The sequence below is a fragment of the Rissa tridactyla genome, chromosome 8 (assembly GCF_028500815.1).
Source record: "Rissa tridactyla isolate bRisTri1 chromosome 8, bRisTri1.patW.cur.20221130, whole genome shotgun sequence".
NCBI classification, from domain to species: domain Eukaryota; kingdom Metazoa; phylum Chordata; class Aves; order Charadriiformes; family Laridae; genus Rissa; species Rissa tridactyla.
The window spans coordinates 5985999-5998877 of record NC_071473.1 but is presented as its reverse complement, the minus strand read 5'-3'; the positions used below and the strand labels follow the sequence as shown (position 1 = coordinate 5998877).

The 12879-nt window shown below is 50.4% G+C and overlaps 1 protein-coding gene across 3 annotated transcripts in view; it reads left to right on the top strand.

The window, feature by feature from the left end:
• The window catches only part of CACNA1H (calcium voltage-gated channel subunit alpha1 H), a 252900-nt gene that overhangs the window by 116698 nt on the left and 123323 nt on the right, over positions 1–12879 (top strand). For all 3 annotated transcript variants that reach the window (XM_054211965.1, XM_054211964.1, XM_054211963.1), the window contains exon 3: positions 10522–10633. In XM_054211965.1, coding sequence (XP_054067940.1) covers positions 10522–10633 — 112 coding nt within the window. The remainder of the gene's footprint in view (positions 1–10521; positions 10634–12879) is intronic.

Here is a 12879-nt window from a genome sequence, read left to right as displayed (position 1 = left end):
CCAAGCTGCAGCCCCGAGTTGCCATGACACTGAGCCGCCCCCGAGGATGCGGCTGCGGCTCTCTGCCCTCCCTGACCTGTTTCCCCGAGTATTTGGCGTCTCACCCACGCGCCCGTCTCTCTCAAGCAATTACCTGCTCTGATTGCCCACCCTCGCATGTCACCGCTTCGATAGGTGCTTATATGTATTTTAATCAAGTGAGTCACGCAGGCGGAGGGGACTAGGCAAAACACTGTTTCTGTCCTTGTCTCCTTGCTGGGTAAACGATGGCTGGGAATTTAGTGAGCATGAAGCGCTCTCATTTGGGTGGATTTAGGGGATTTGGTGGCTGAATGGGTTGTGATGTGTTTAGACACCACTTGAGTTTATTTTGGGTGAAGTGGTAGGGACTGGCTCTCTGGCCATGGCCCTGAGATCTCCATGCCCCATCGCCAATCAGGAACAGCACCTTTGAATTAAAAATGCTTTGAATTACTGAGGGTTTTTGTCACGGTGCGTGGAAATGGCAGGAAGAGCGGCTTTCCTGGATGGTCTGAACCCGCCACTCAAGGGCTTCAGAGCAGTCTTCACAGGCAGGAAAACCGTGATAACCCCGACTCCTCTGGCACCGTCCGGCTGCGGGGTTCCAGCTGCAGAACTTAAACCACGTAAGATGGTGTTTTCCATCATATAATAGAAATGAAAATTCAGAGGGCAGCCGCCGAGCCGGCCCGGCGCAGCACGGCTCTGCCAAAGTCCATTTATGTCACTTTAATCAATACAACCTTGTTTCCTCCCGGGGCATCTTGGAGCAGTTAAGGATGCCTTAACGACATGCTAAATCCATTTGCTATCATCACTCCGGGCGCTAACAGGCGCTAATTTCACACGGGCAGGGGAGGCGATATTTCCAGGGTGATGCGTGCCGGCGGGCTGACGTGGGGAGGTTTTCCCCGTGGGTTTGGGCGTAGCGATGGTTTGCGTTGCCTTGATTTCCCTGCTGAGCTTGTTCGGGAGGGACCAGATCTGCCGGGACGGGTTTGTGCTGGGGGAGGCACGTGGCAGGGAACAGCAACGGTAGCGCTCGGGTTTTACGGATCCTGGTTTTATGCTTGAAAAGCCCCAAGAACAGGGGGGATTAGTGTTGCATCGACTGCGCCGCATCGGGAAGCAGCGCGAGCATGTGCACCCCTCGAGGTGCTTTTGTGCCTGTATCATCCTATTAGTTTGAAGTTTAATCCCCAATAGCTGCGACTTGCTGCATCCCCCGTCTCGTCACAGCCTCACAAAGCTGTGACAACAGGCAGGGAAAATGAAGCTGTCTGACAAATGACACATGACAAGGAGTTGGAGTTAACTGCTTTTAAATTCATTGTGGCTCCAAAAGATTGAGCAAGGTGAATGATTTAAGGTGCATAATGAGATGGATTTAGCCTCTTTTTTACTGCCGTTGAATGAGCTGTGAACAAGCTTTGATCTCTGCGTTACAGTCCTTACCGGGATTTGTCAGTAAGGGGGCGTTATTTGAGGACCGCTGGCCATTTGCAATGGCTCGGTTGCACACTAGCGACTTTTCCCTGGCACAACAAATGCCACCTTCTCCATGATTTCAGAGCAAATACCTTTGGTGCTGCCCAGAGTGCCAAAACCAAAGAGGAGGTGTTCAAAGGGCACGTGGGCAACCTGGGCACGGAAGGCATCCGTTAGAATCATAGAATCATAGAATGTGTTGGGATGGAAGGGACCTTCAAAGGCCACCTAGTCCAACCCCCCTGCAGTCAGCAGGGACATCTTCAACTAGACCAGGTTGCTCAGAGCCTCATCCAGCCCGGCCTTGAGTGTCTCCAGGGATGGGGCCTCCACCACCTCTCTGGGCAACCTGGGCCAGTGTCTCACCACCCTCATTGCAAAGAACTTCTTCCCAATGTCTGATCTAGACCCACGCTGCTCTAGTTTAAACCATTGCCCCTCGTCCTGTCGCTACACGCCCTTGCCAACAGTCCCCAGCTTTCTTGTAGGCCTCTTCAGGTACTGGAAGGGGCTCTAAGGTCTCCCCAGAGCCTTCTCTTCTCCTGGCTGAACAACAATCCATTGTGCAGCAGGTCTCAGGTTTGCGGAGTTCTGGGCTCGTGCAAGGGTCTCGGGAGCCGGGGGAAGGTTTCTGCGTTGCGTGATGATGAACATCACAACAGGGAAGTCTTCCAGGATTGGGATGCCCCGGCCGTAGCACTTACGGCACATCCGGGAGGCCCAGGGCTGCAACCTGCCGTGCTTCAGCCAAAGATGATCTAGAGGGGCCAGATCCAGGAGCTCTGCCCCAAGATCAGCTCCTCGATCTCTGGCTGTGCGAGGCAAAGGGAAGTATTCACATTTTGGGGGAGAAAGGCACATCCTGCAGCAGCCCGGCAGAGCGGCCTGTTGCTCAAGGTCCATTTAGGGCTGGTACCGGATTGGAGTCCCGTTATGGTTATTTTATAGCAAACTAGTGGGTTGCAAATATTCCAGTAACTCAGGCTAATCCTTTCTTAAACAAGAATTCTCTGCAGTCAGCCCCATCTCCAAAGACATGTGCCAACTTGGTGTCTTTCGGGCTGAAATATTACTTCTGGTCTGCGTGTTTGTGGTGCTGTTGGGGAGATAGATATTTCTGAAGTGCAGCTGCCTCATTTTGTTTTACAATTCATAAGCAAACGAACCCGAATGATCCAGTGCAGTATGGGCACTAAAAATAGCTTTAATCAATCAACTTTTTAAAAATAAGAATGTTCCTTAAAATTATGCCAGCACCAGCCAGCGCTGCCTCTTGGGAATTTTATTCTGACTCATTTTTCTTCCAGTTCTGTTCTTTCTTTTTCTTTCTTTTTCTTTTTTTTTTTTTCTTTTCCCCCCCTGCTCTTATTTACCAAACATCGTTGAGTTTGGGCTGTTTTCTGTTACTTAGAATACAGGATGAGGTGAATATTGCAGACTTTTAAAGCTATTTTTGGCACTGGTGGCATGAGGGGATGGGAAGCGTTGTTGCTGTAATTTGCCGGTATTTGGGCAGCACCTCTAAATACTGGTAAAACAGTCACCTAGGTACTTTTAATTCAGTATTTCTACGCCGGAGCAGCTTCCCAACCATGCCCAAACCTTGCCGGGTGGCCCATATATCAGTCAGAGATGGACACAGAGATGCGGTGGCAGTGGGACAAGGCAGCAGCCGTGGCCACCCCGTCCCCTGCTCTTCCCCCGTCCCCATCACCTTCTCCTGCAAGTGCTTCGATGCTCCACAGCTTTGCAGGAGCCCTGCTGCCGTCTCGTCCTGGAGGATGACCAAGCTGGTGGGCATCCTGGTGGCCTCGGGGGCCTGCTGGACCACTCGGGCGGAGGATAGAGCCCCTCTCCCGCCTCCACAAGCCTCTCCTCCTGCAGCCGCTTGCACTCTTGCCGCTGCCGGAGGACAGGTGCCGCGTTGGATGGTTTACAAGCCTGTCCTCAGGTTTCCAACCGGCCTCATTTCTAAAGGCGAATAAGGCAGTGCTTTTGCAAAGGGGCAATTACACGCCCGAGTCCTGCTGCTCTCCGATGAGCGGTACGTACCCAGCTCACCAAGAGCGCTCTGAAAATCCCAGTCTCTCGGATGTGTGTGTGTGTATATGTGTGTGTGTGTATATTTAGTGCATTAGTCACATCTTAGACTATAAAAACTGAAACTTCAGTTGGCTGCTTCTTCTGTAAACATATGTTCTCCTTGTAACTATAACTTGGCTTTTCTTGCTTTGTGTTATTCCTCCGCATTGTGGGCAGTACGTACAGATCTGATAACGGTAACAATCACAATACCGCCAAATCCAAGCGTTTATAATAATGGGTTAAGTCTCCAAAATCCGCTGACTGGCTTATAAATAATAAGATTATGTGAAAATAGTAAGCGCCATGGTCTTGTCTTGCTGCTTTTCAGTTGCTGGGCGGTTGGGCTTTTGGCTCCTGCCTCTCTCCAACGCGAGCACGGAGAGGTGAGGGCTGGGGAGGGGAACTTTTAAATGAAGCTGAGACTGATCCCCCTGAAGGACCCGGGAATTTGAAGCAGCGTGTCCTTCATCACGAGGCACGGGATGAAAGCAAAGGAGTTTGTGACACAGCGGTAATACAGTCCCGGCATTTTTTTGCTGTGTTTATTGCAGAAATATTTTTAGAATTAGAGTGACGGATGGTAGGGATTATCCCCTTGAAAATGGGGAGGCACGGACTGGCCGAATCGCCTAACGGAGGAGAGCGGTTGCGTTACGGTACGTCTGAGGCTGACCTGGACCCACGTCACTGGAGGTTTCTGTGCGTTACTTGGAGTGGGGAAATGACCGACGCAAAGTGAACGAGACACGGCACAGGGCTGCAGACAGGGCAGCCTACTCTGTACCTGTGCAATTTTAAATTAGATATTGAAAACCTAGCTTTCTAACAAGACCAGCACTGTCTTTTTTTAGGTCTTTTCATTTTTATATTCAAGAAGACCTTCGGATTTTTAAAGAAAATATTACGGTTTGACCTGCAGGCCAAGAAATCCCCGTACAGCATTGCGCAAATGTATAAGGACCTGAAGTCTTCTAGAAACAGGAACTATCCACGTTGTTTTGCTGGCCAAAATACATGAAACAGAGATCCATGTTGCATCATTGTAGTTAATTTTACATTTCTTTTTGGGCCAAGAATCGGAGGTTTACGGCGGGAAGGAGCTGGGGGACGCTGGGTTTGGGTTTGGCGTTTTTCAGTTCAGCAGAGTCATTCTTTTCTTCTGCCTGCAACCATCCATGTCATGGTGTGCAAACCATCTCCGGAGGAGACGGAGCCGTCAGGCCTGGCTGGGGCTGGTCTTCCAGTTTCATTAGATCCGTGCCTAAACCAGTTGAGCTAAACCAGTGCAAAGCTGCGAGCTCAGTGACGACGCAGCTGATTCCTGCTTTTTGCTTAAGTTTGTTCTGTTGCCATAAATTTAAAAGATCTCTTTTTAAGTTAAATGTGAGGGTCTGAAGGACAGAGTGCTAAAGTTCTCCCTCTGGATTTCGTCCGTGTGACCCGTGGGCAGGTCCTCTGCATGCCACCAGATGGAGATGAGGTGGTGACACCGGGGTCGCCCCGTTCCTCTGCTCCTCGGTTTGGGGCCCGAGGTCAGCAATGCAAAATGTCACGGGTGAACTGCTTTAAAAAGGGAGAGAGGAAAAGAAAAAGTTAAATCGGAGGCCAATTGCAAACTTGTCTTCAGGAAGCACTTGCTGCATTAAGAAAACTTGTTGATGCTACGAAATGCCGCAGCACTGCAGGCATCCTCGGTGTGCTCGGCTCTGCATCCTGAGGTGCAAGGCGACTCTGATGGCCCACTCCGCTCTGGACCCACCAGAGAGCAATTTTAAAGATTTTTTATTTTTTTTTCCCTGTGTGTGCTAGCTGGATTCCTTAATTCATCAGTAATGTCCTTAGGAGATGAGAGTCTTGCTGTGTCACTGCCTCGGTGACAGAGGAGCCCTGCCGAACCGCACTGCCGGTGGCAGAGGACAGGGGCTGCTGACAGAGGCAGGAGGTGCCGGGAGCTCTCCCTCTGGGCAGGACACGCACAGCTCCTACAGCTCCTATTTTTGGTTGCCTGCTCCTCAGACACATCGCCTGGCCCTGATACCAGTGGCTATAGGTGATGTGGAGCCCATGAGCGGCCACCCAACCTCAGCTCTCTACGTTGTGCTCCTGCCATTTGGTTTTACTGCTGGAAACACTCGAGCTTCTCTTGAGCAACAGCTTCAACACACCCTTGAATTCCCATCTCTCTTTTTAAATCGAGTCAAGGCCTTGCCAGCTAAACTGGCACGGCAGAGGTCGGCGGGAAAAGCAAGTCTTGCCCATGCTGAGGCATCTTCTGGTGACCAGAGCTCTTCATCCTCAAGCCACTGGTCCTTCCCTGGAGGCGATTTCAGTAAAACAGTGTGAAAAGCTGCCCAAGAGCATCAGCACCAGGAGAGCATCAGCACTAACAGCAGGTGGGGACAACAACATTTTGGGGCAGAGCCTGGTTTTTGTGTTGCTATTTCTAAACTCGGGGCTAGATTTTAGTGGAAGAGGCTGTTTTGATCCCGCAGCGCGGGGCTGTGCGGCCGGGAGCAGCCCCCCCGGGCAGGCAGGGCTCTGCCGCTCCCCAGCTCCCACCCGAAGGGCACCGGGGGATTTGAGCTCGGCCCAGATACGCTGGAGATGTCATTACCCGGGAATTTGTGGCAGAGGAAGAAACATTAAGCAAATCTTTTGCAATTATCTGTGCCTCCAGCGGTTAGTCTAGATCTCCCCTTTGCATCTTTTTCTTTTTAAATCTCCTGGTCGCAAAGTTGGCTGCTTTTAAATTGGGTGGTGCTTCGGTGGCCTCCAGAGCAGCAGTTTCCATGGTAACTCAGAAGTACACGTTTTTGCACAGTCACGGTTTTAGCGGGTCGCAGCCACCGCTGCTGCCGGAGGACCCCGCGCCAGTCCTGTCCCGAGCCAGTGCCACTGGGGGTGCGAGCAGGAGCCCCGTATGGCGGAGTTTGGTGTTACCATCCCTCACCTTCCTTGACCTCCTGGTTACAAAAAAGCCAGGCAGGGTGCGCGGCAATGCTGCAGGGGCACCCACGAGGCCATTCTGTGCTGTGGGACTTCTGTCTCCAGCCACATCTTTGCTGGCACAAGCCCGGTGTTGGGCTGCTCTTGGACTTTTCTCACCTTTTCCTCTCTCTTTTTCTCTTCTGGGTGTTTTCCCGTCATTATCAGAATGGGGCTTTTCTTTCTTGATGGGCACTTCAGACTGGTCCGGGCTCCGTGGGAAGGATGCTGCGATAAGATGCCCTCTACAACCCCACCCTGCAAAGCAGCATCACCTCCCACTGCCCAGGGGTTTGGTTTGGGGCATCTCCACGTGGCTGCTGAAGGTCGTATGGCTTTGGGGGGGCTCTGGGAAAGCAGCCGGAGAGGGGTTAAAGCACAGCTTTTGGGGTTTCTCCAGAGCCAGGAGCAAGGAAAGGGAGAGTGAACTGAAATTCGCTTGAATATCTGTGCAGCGGAGGGAGGGAGGATTAGTCCCGTTAGGGCAGAGCACTCGGGGTAGTCCCGCTTTCGAATTAGGGATTTCACTGTCATTAATCTGATGTGAAAATAAATAGGGCAGGAGCTTAATGCCTTTGAGGGAGCCGTAGGCACGGGAGGAGAAGGTGGGCTGGAGGGGCTGAGCAGGGACAGGACCGTTCAGCTCAGACCCCTCCAGCCGCATCCCCTCGGGAAGGGTTTGGGGATGAGGGAGGACAGGAGCATCCCTGGGAAAGGCCTGAGCCCTGAGCAGGGGCTTCCTCCCCCCTCCTCCGGTCCGTTCTCTGGCCAAAGCAAAACTGTTCCCTACAGTGGATCTTTCTTCCACTTTTTCCAGCCTTTTTTTTCAAAGATAACACAAGTTTTCCTTTGTCTCTTTTCTTTCTACATGCGGTATCGTTGCCATTTTCCGTCTCGCAGCTGTGGCTGACCCTTGCTGACTGAGCTGACAGCCTCTAAATGTCTGTGGCCACAAAGCTAAGGGAGAGCCTTTCTTTTTTCTGTTAGAAAATTAAAACAACTCTTCTGGCGTCCTGAAAGACACTGAATTTGTCTTTGGCATTAAATGGACCGTGGTGGCGCTGCCTGTCTTTAAGGAATCGGGGCATTCATTTTAACTCCACTGACAATTCTTCTCATGCAGGTGGTTATTTAACCAGAAAAACCACAATTAGATCATTTAGAAGAAAGAACGAAAAAAGTTTTTTTTAGAGATGTGGTGAGCAGAGCGCCTGAACAAAGGTCCAGGGTAACTCAGCAGAATCGGGGCTTTACGCCACGAACATCTTCAGCCTTAGGCCTCGGTCACTCCACTGAAATCATGAATCAGGGGCAGATGCCGGATCCAGAGGGCAGGCAGGTTTTCTGCTTGGAAAATTTTCTTTTTGAAATGTTTGTCATTTTGTATCATGATGAGCAGCAAACAGGCACCAGCCCAGAAGCCAGAAAAGCACAGGGGGTTGGGAGGCCCTGGCATCCATCGGGGTTTCCCCATGCTCCCGAGGACTCCCTTCGGCAACGGGCTGTGCCTCTGCCTTTCTGGGGACAGACTCTTCCATGTTTTACGCAAAAAAGTCTGCCTTAATTGAATGTTGCCATCAAAACTGGTCCACGCCAACGATTCACTTTTGACCAGTCAGTGTTTTCTAATGGAAAGCAAAATCTAATTCTTGATCGGTTCTGCTAGAAACAGATCTCAGGGGTAGAAACAAGGGCTCAGGCAGTGGGGAGCAGGACGGAGAACAGTAACGCAACCAGCAACCCTTGGTGGATGGCGGATTCAAAAGCTTTATCGCTCCTGTGGCAGGGAAAAGCCTAGGTTGTACGATTCCCCGTTGCTGGAGCAGCAGGGGATGAAGCCGGCAGTGGGGCAGGATGGAGGAGCAAGGCTGGAGCAACCAGGTACAGGACCAATGTGCTCCCCTCCTCCGGGGGGAAGCAGGAGACCTAATTCATCGGCACAGTTATATTTTTATTTCTTTTTAACATTTCCAAATCCACGTGGTTTTATTTTTTTACTTTAAAGGCAAAAAAAAAAATAAATCTCCAAATATAATAAGTGAAATGAATGCAACTGCAGGCACCCTGGGAATGGCGCGGGAGCCGTGTTTACAGGGAGTTCCACATGAATCCCATCAAGCAATGCAAATATCGTAAGTAGGATGTGGCCACGGGTTGGGCTTTGTTTGGGTCTGATGCGGGCTGTTTTCTCTGCGGAGCAGGATTACCACTCTGCTTCTAATTAGGCAAAAGGGAAGGGGATCCAGAGAGCCCCTAAAGATGTCAAAAATCAGAAAGAAGGCATTGAAGGGAGGGAGAAATTAAAAAAAAAAAAAAAATAATGTTGGTATTTCAGCGATGCCCAAGTCCTCTGGGGCTGTAGCCAGGAGCTTTGCCTGCTCCAGCTCCTTCTGCATCGCTGACAGGGTGACCTGGGTTTTTATTTCATTTGTTTATTTGATATCATGCATTTCCATTTCAGACAGGTGGGTTTCCAAGTCTGACGTGTTTGGTCTCCAGCTCCGAGGTGCTCCTAGCTCTGAATTAAAGCCCTCTCTAAAACGAGAAGTGGTTTGGGTTCAGCTTTTAGGGAAGCTGCAGGACCTTACCCACTGATTTCTCTTTTTTGCTTTTAACCTGGATAAATGAGAGCGTGTGTGCAAAAGTAGTTTGAGATTGCAGCCCTGCACTTACCTGATCTTATGCTGAACTGCTAAAATGCCAGATAAAATACTTATAAAAGCAGCAGGGATAAATATGTTAGGTAGTTTTGTTCAGGTTTCCAGAGCAGGGGAATTGTTGTTATCAGAAAATAAGACAATGTCTATGTGCATCTTTCTCGGTGATCCCTTGCTCACGTACGCTTGTGTGTTTGAAAGCATAAAGGTTTCTTCATACACAGATGTTTCCAATTATTTTCCTAAGAACAGTTCTCTCATTCATGCTTAATTTGTGAAACTCCTGTTTACTTCCCCCAGATCTTTTTTTAATTATTTTTAATAGTCATACCAGCCGCAGTAATTGTAAGCTCCGAGCCTATTTTGCACCGATGCAAATCACCAATTACTACTTTGAAACTGGTTAATGTTAGTGCAGTTGAGCACTGGTCGGTCCTGGAAGAGAATATGGTCTTTTTTTTTGGTGACCAGAGACATCCAACCTTGAGCTCTTTCCATTCCTTTCGAAGCCTGTGCTGTGCGTCCTGGTTTACATCCCATATCACAACGTGCCACCGTCCTTGTCCCTACCAGCTTGTGCCATCAACTTGGCTTTGCTTTGCCTTCATCCTTGGAGTGATCTAGAACTATAGCTCCTTGAGACTTAGAAACCAGTAGGAAGGAGATAGCCTGCATTCAGCACCCATTCCCGTGGGTCGAGACGGAAACAAGGAGAGCAGCCTCACTGGTTGGAGCAAGGAACCAGGTACAAGGGGGGTTTCTGGTGGTGTCTGAATTAATTTATCTTTCTTTGTCTCGCTTTCTCAAGCTTGTTAGTGAAAGAGTTAATGCTAGCGGACGTGTGGGATGATTCACTGGTAAAACCCTTTGAGATCTGGAGATGAAAGTTGCTGTGGGAGGAGGACAGAGGCGGCTGTGCTCTCGGCTGCCCCTGGGCATGCATGAAGTAGAGAAGAGGATGGCAATGTGGAGGACTTGAGATGGAAAGCACCTGAGATGGAAAGCGTAGCCATCGGCCTGGTTGTGCCTCTCTGACTTTGCTGTGTGTAGGAAATGAAAGGCATCCTTTGTCCCTTCATCTCAACAGGAGTACCCTTTCTAAGGCCCTCTCCTCAGTTGCCAAAAACTTTAAACCTTAGTAAATCGGTGATGTTTTTCAGTGTTTTCTTCTGTGCTTTTGGGAGGAGTGGAGGCTGTTTGATGTGTAAATGGTGCGGTGCTTCAGCTTCCCCCCTCCCGATGGATGGCCGCTGAAGCCGTGCTTTCCTTAACGCTCTCCTCTCACCTGGTTCGAGCACGTCAGCATGCTGGTCATCCTCCTGAACTGCGTCACCCTGGGCATGTTCCAGCCCTGTGAGGACGTGGAATGCCAGTCGGAGCGGTGCACCATCCTGGAGGTAAGGATCCCATGCTGCCTGCTTGCCTGGGACATGTTGGGTGCGGTGGGGTGGGGTGGCCATCCTGGGAGCTGGGACCCCCATCTTGTCCCTTTTCCCCAGGATCCAGCCGTGAGAGCCCTTCCCATAGGGATGTTTTTTCCAATGCAAAGTCTGTCCTCCGAGGAGACCTGCTGCCATGGCCCTAGGTGACACCCGAAGGCTGGCTGGACTTACTCCAGCAAGATCCTTTCTCTGCACAACCAGTAAGGGTAGGGGGGCCCCAAACTGGACATCCAGCTCCCACTGGAGGCATTGAACACTTTTTAATTACAGGATGGCCAATGCCACGGGGAACCTCTTGCTTGCAGTCAGTCGGTTCCACCTGAGCCAGGTCACTGCCAGCATCTCTTGGATTACTGCAGTCTGGCCTGTGCAGTATGGCACCAGCGACTGCCATTCCCTTCTTCATGAACAAAAAAGCACGGGACGGGCCCGTGCCTGCTCTGCTCCGTAGTGGAGCCTACCAGCTGAAGTGCAGCATTGCCAAGTGCCGAGATAACTGACCTTTGGGAAATGCATACTCATAACAAAGCTCGCAGACCCTTGTTGGCCACCCCAAGCTTAGTGGGGCATCACGCATGTCACTTCTTCCTTCGCTGTGTCCTGGCAATCCCCTTGCTGCCATATGCCCGCAGGATTCGTTTTGGAAGCACATCCCGGCAGCATCTGGTGTGTGGGCTGCACCTTGGCGCTGGGCTTCCTGCAGCAACTCAGTTCTCGGGCTCGGAACCAGCTTTCCTTGTTTCTAATGCATTACATCAACCTAGGCAGGGACTACTGACATGTGGTAGCGTAACGGGCTTGGTTCGTTCGAGTCCTGCACGGATCTGCTGCTTTACTTCCCTTTGAGCGTTTCAGCCGTATGGGAAGGCCAGTGGGATCCTTCCAACAAGCCTCTCCTGCCTCTTTCAGAGCTTGATCCAGAACTGCCTGCAAATGCCAGGAATCGCAGAGTTTATCATCAAACCCTCTTTCAACCTTAAAAGAGGATCTGTTAAATGCAGAGCCAAGTAAACCAGATGAATCGAGAAGCCGCTAGAGGTTTGTTGTGGAATGAGATCAATTTTGGAGAAACTGTTGCCACCAGAGGCATCCAGCACAGGGATCATCTCAGAGGGTCAGGCTCAGGGTTGGTGTGAAGCGGCATCCAGAGGTGGCTCGTCCATCTCCTTCACCAGAAAATGTCACGCCGCAGGCAGCTGTGGGCTAAGCTGCCCCCAGAGAGTCCATCAGAAAGTGTCCGATCTCTCCTGAAAGGTTACGCTGCCGTTTTTCTGCCTGTATTTGCCCACATGGGCCTTTGTTTGAACGATGTCCATCCCTGCCAAAATGTCCAGGCAGACAAAGGGAATCCTGCCTGGACGAGGAGGTGACATTATTGGATGCTCGTTATTTGCTTCCTTTTATTCATAATTTAATCAGGTTGCAATCGCGTGGTTTGCGTGGTCTGTTCTCCCCAGAACAGACACACATACAGTCTGCGAGGAGCCCAGGCACTGAATTTGGTTTCTAATACCAGCTGAATGATCACAACATATTGAGTATATTTGCAAAAACCAAAAGTATTATCCTGAAGGGTTTGCAGGCAGAAAAGGGCTGCAAATAAAGCCATCGTTATCCCTCACCCTGTCACAGCTTGCAGGAGGGAATGGAAGCCAGAACATGAGGTAGAAAAGCCTGAACTTCTTTGTGGAGGCGTTTGGATGCCAGTTATTAAATGAACTGAAATAATGGAGCAAAACTTCTGTGTAGTTTATCAAGGGAAAGGTTGGTTGATAAAGCCAACAGCCAGAGAAGATGGTGCTCACACACCGCCGCGCAGGGGTACATGGATGCGCAGTGGGAACTTGGCTCCCATGTGGATGCTTTGTTAATTTTACCGTTAATCCACCCAGGCCTCAATGTGGAAGTGCCAGAGACACAATACCAAACAGTACGGTCATGAAGAGAGTGGTTTGGACAGCAGCAGTCATGTCTGTAGATCGAGAAGTTCCTGTGCTTTATCAATTCTGTCATTCAAAACAACAAAGTCTCTGCGCATGGTTTAAAAGCAATCTGTATCTCCTGATGTTCTGAGTTTACAGGCGTTTACAACAGAGCCCATTTCATGGTATCTTCACGTACACCCACATTTCATGCGTGTACTTGTAGTCCCCAGGAAGGCTGGAGAAATCACAGCTGTCCAAGTCCCCGCTACTCTACAG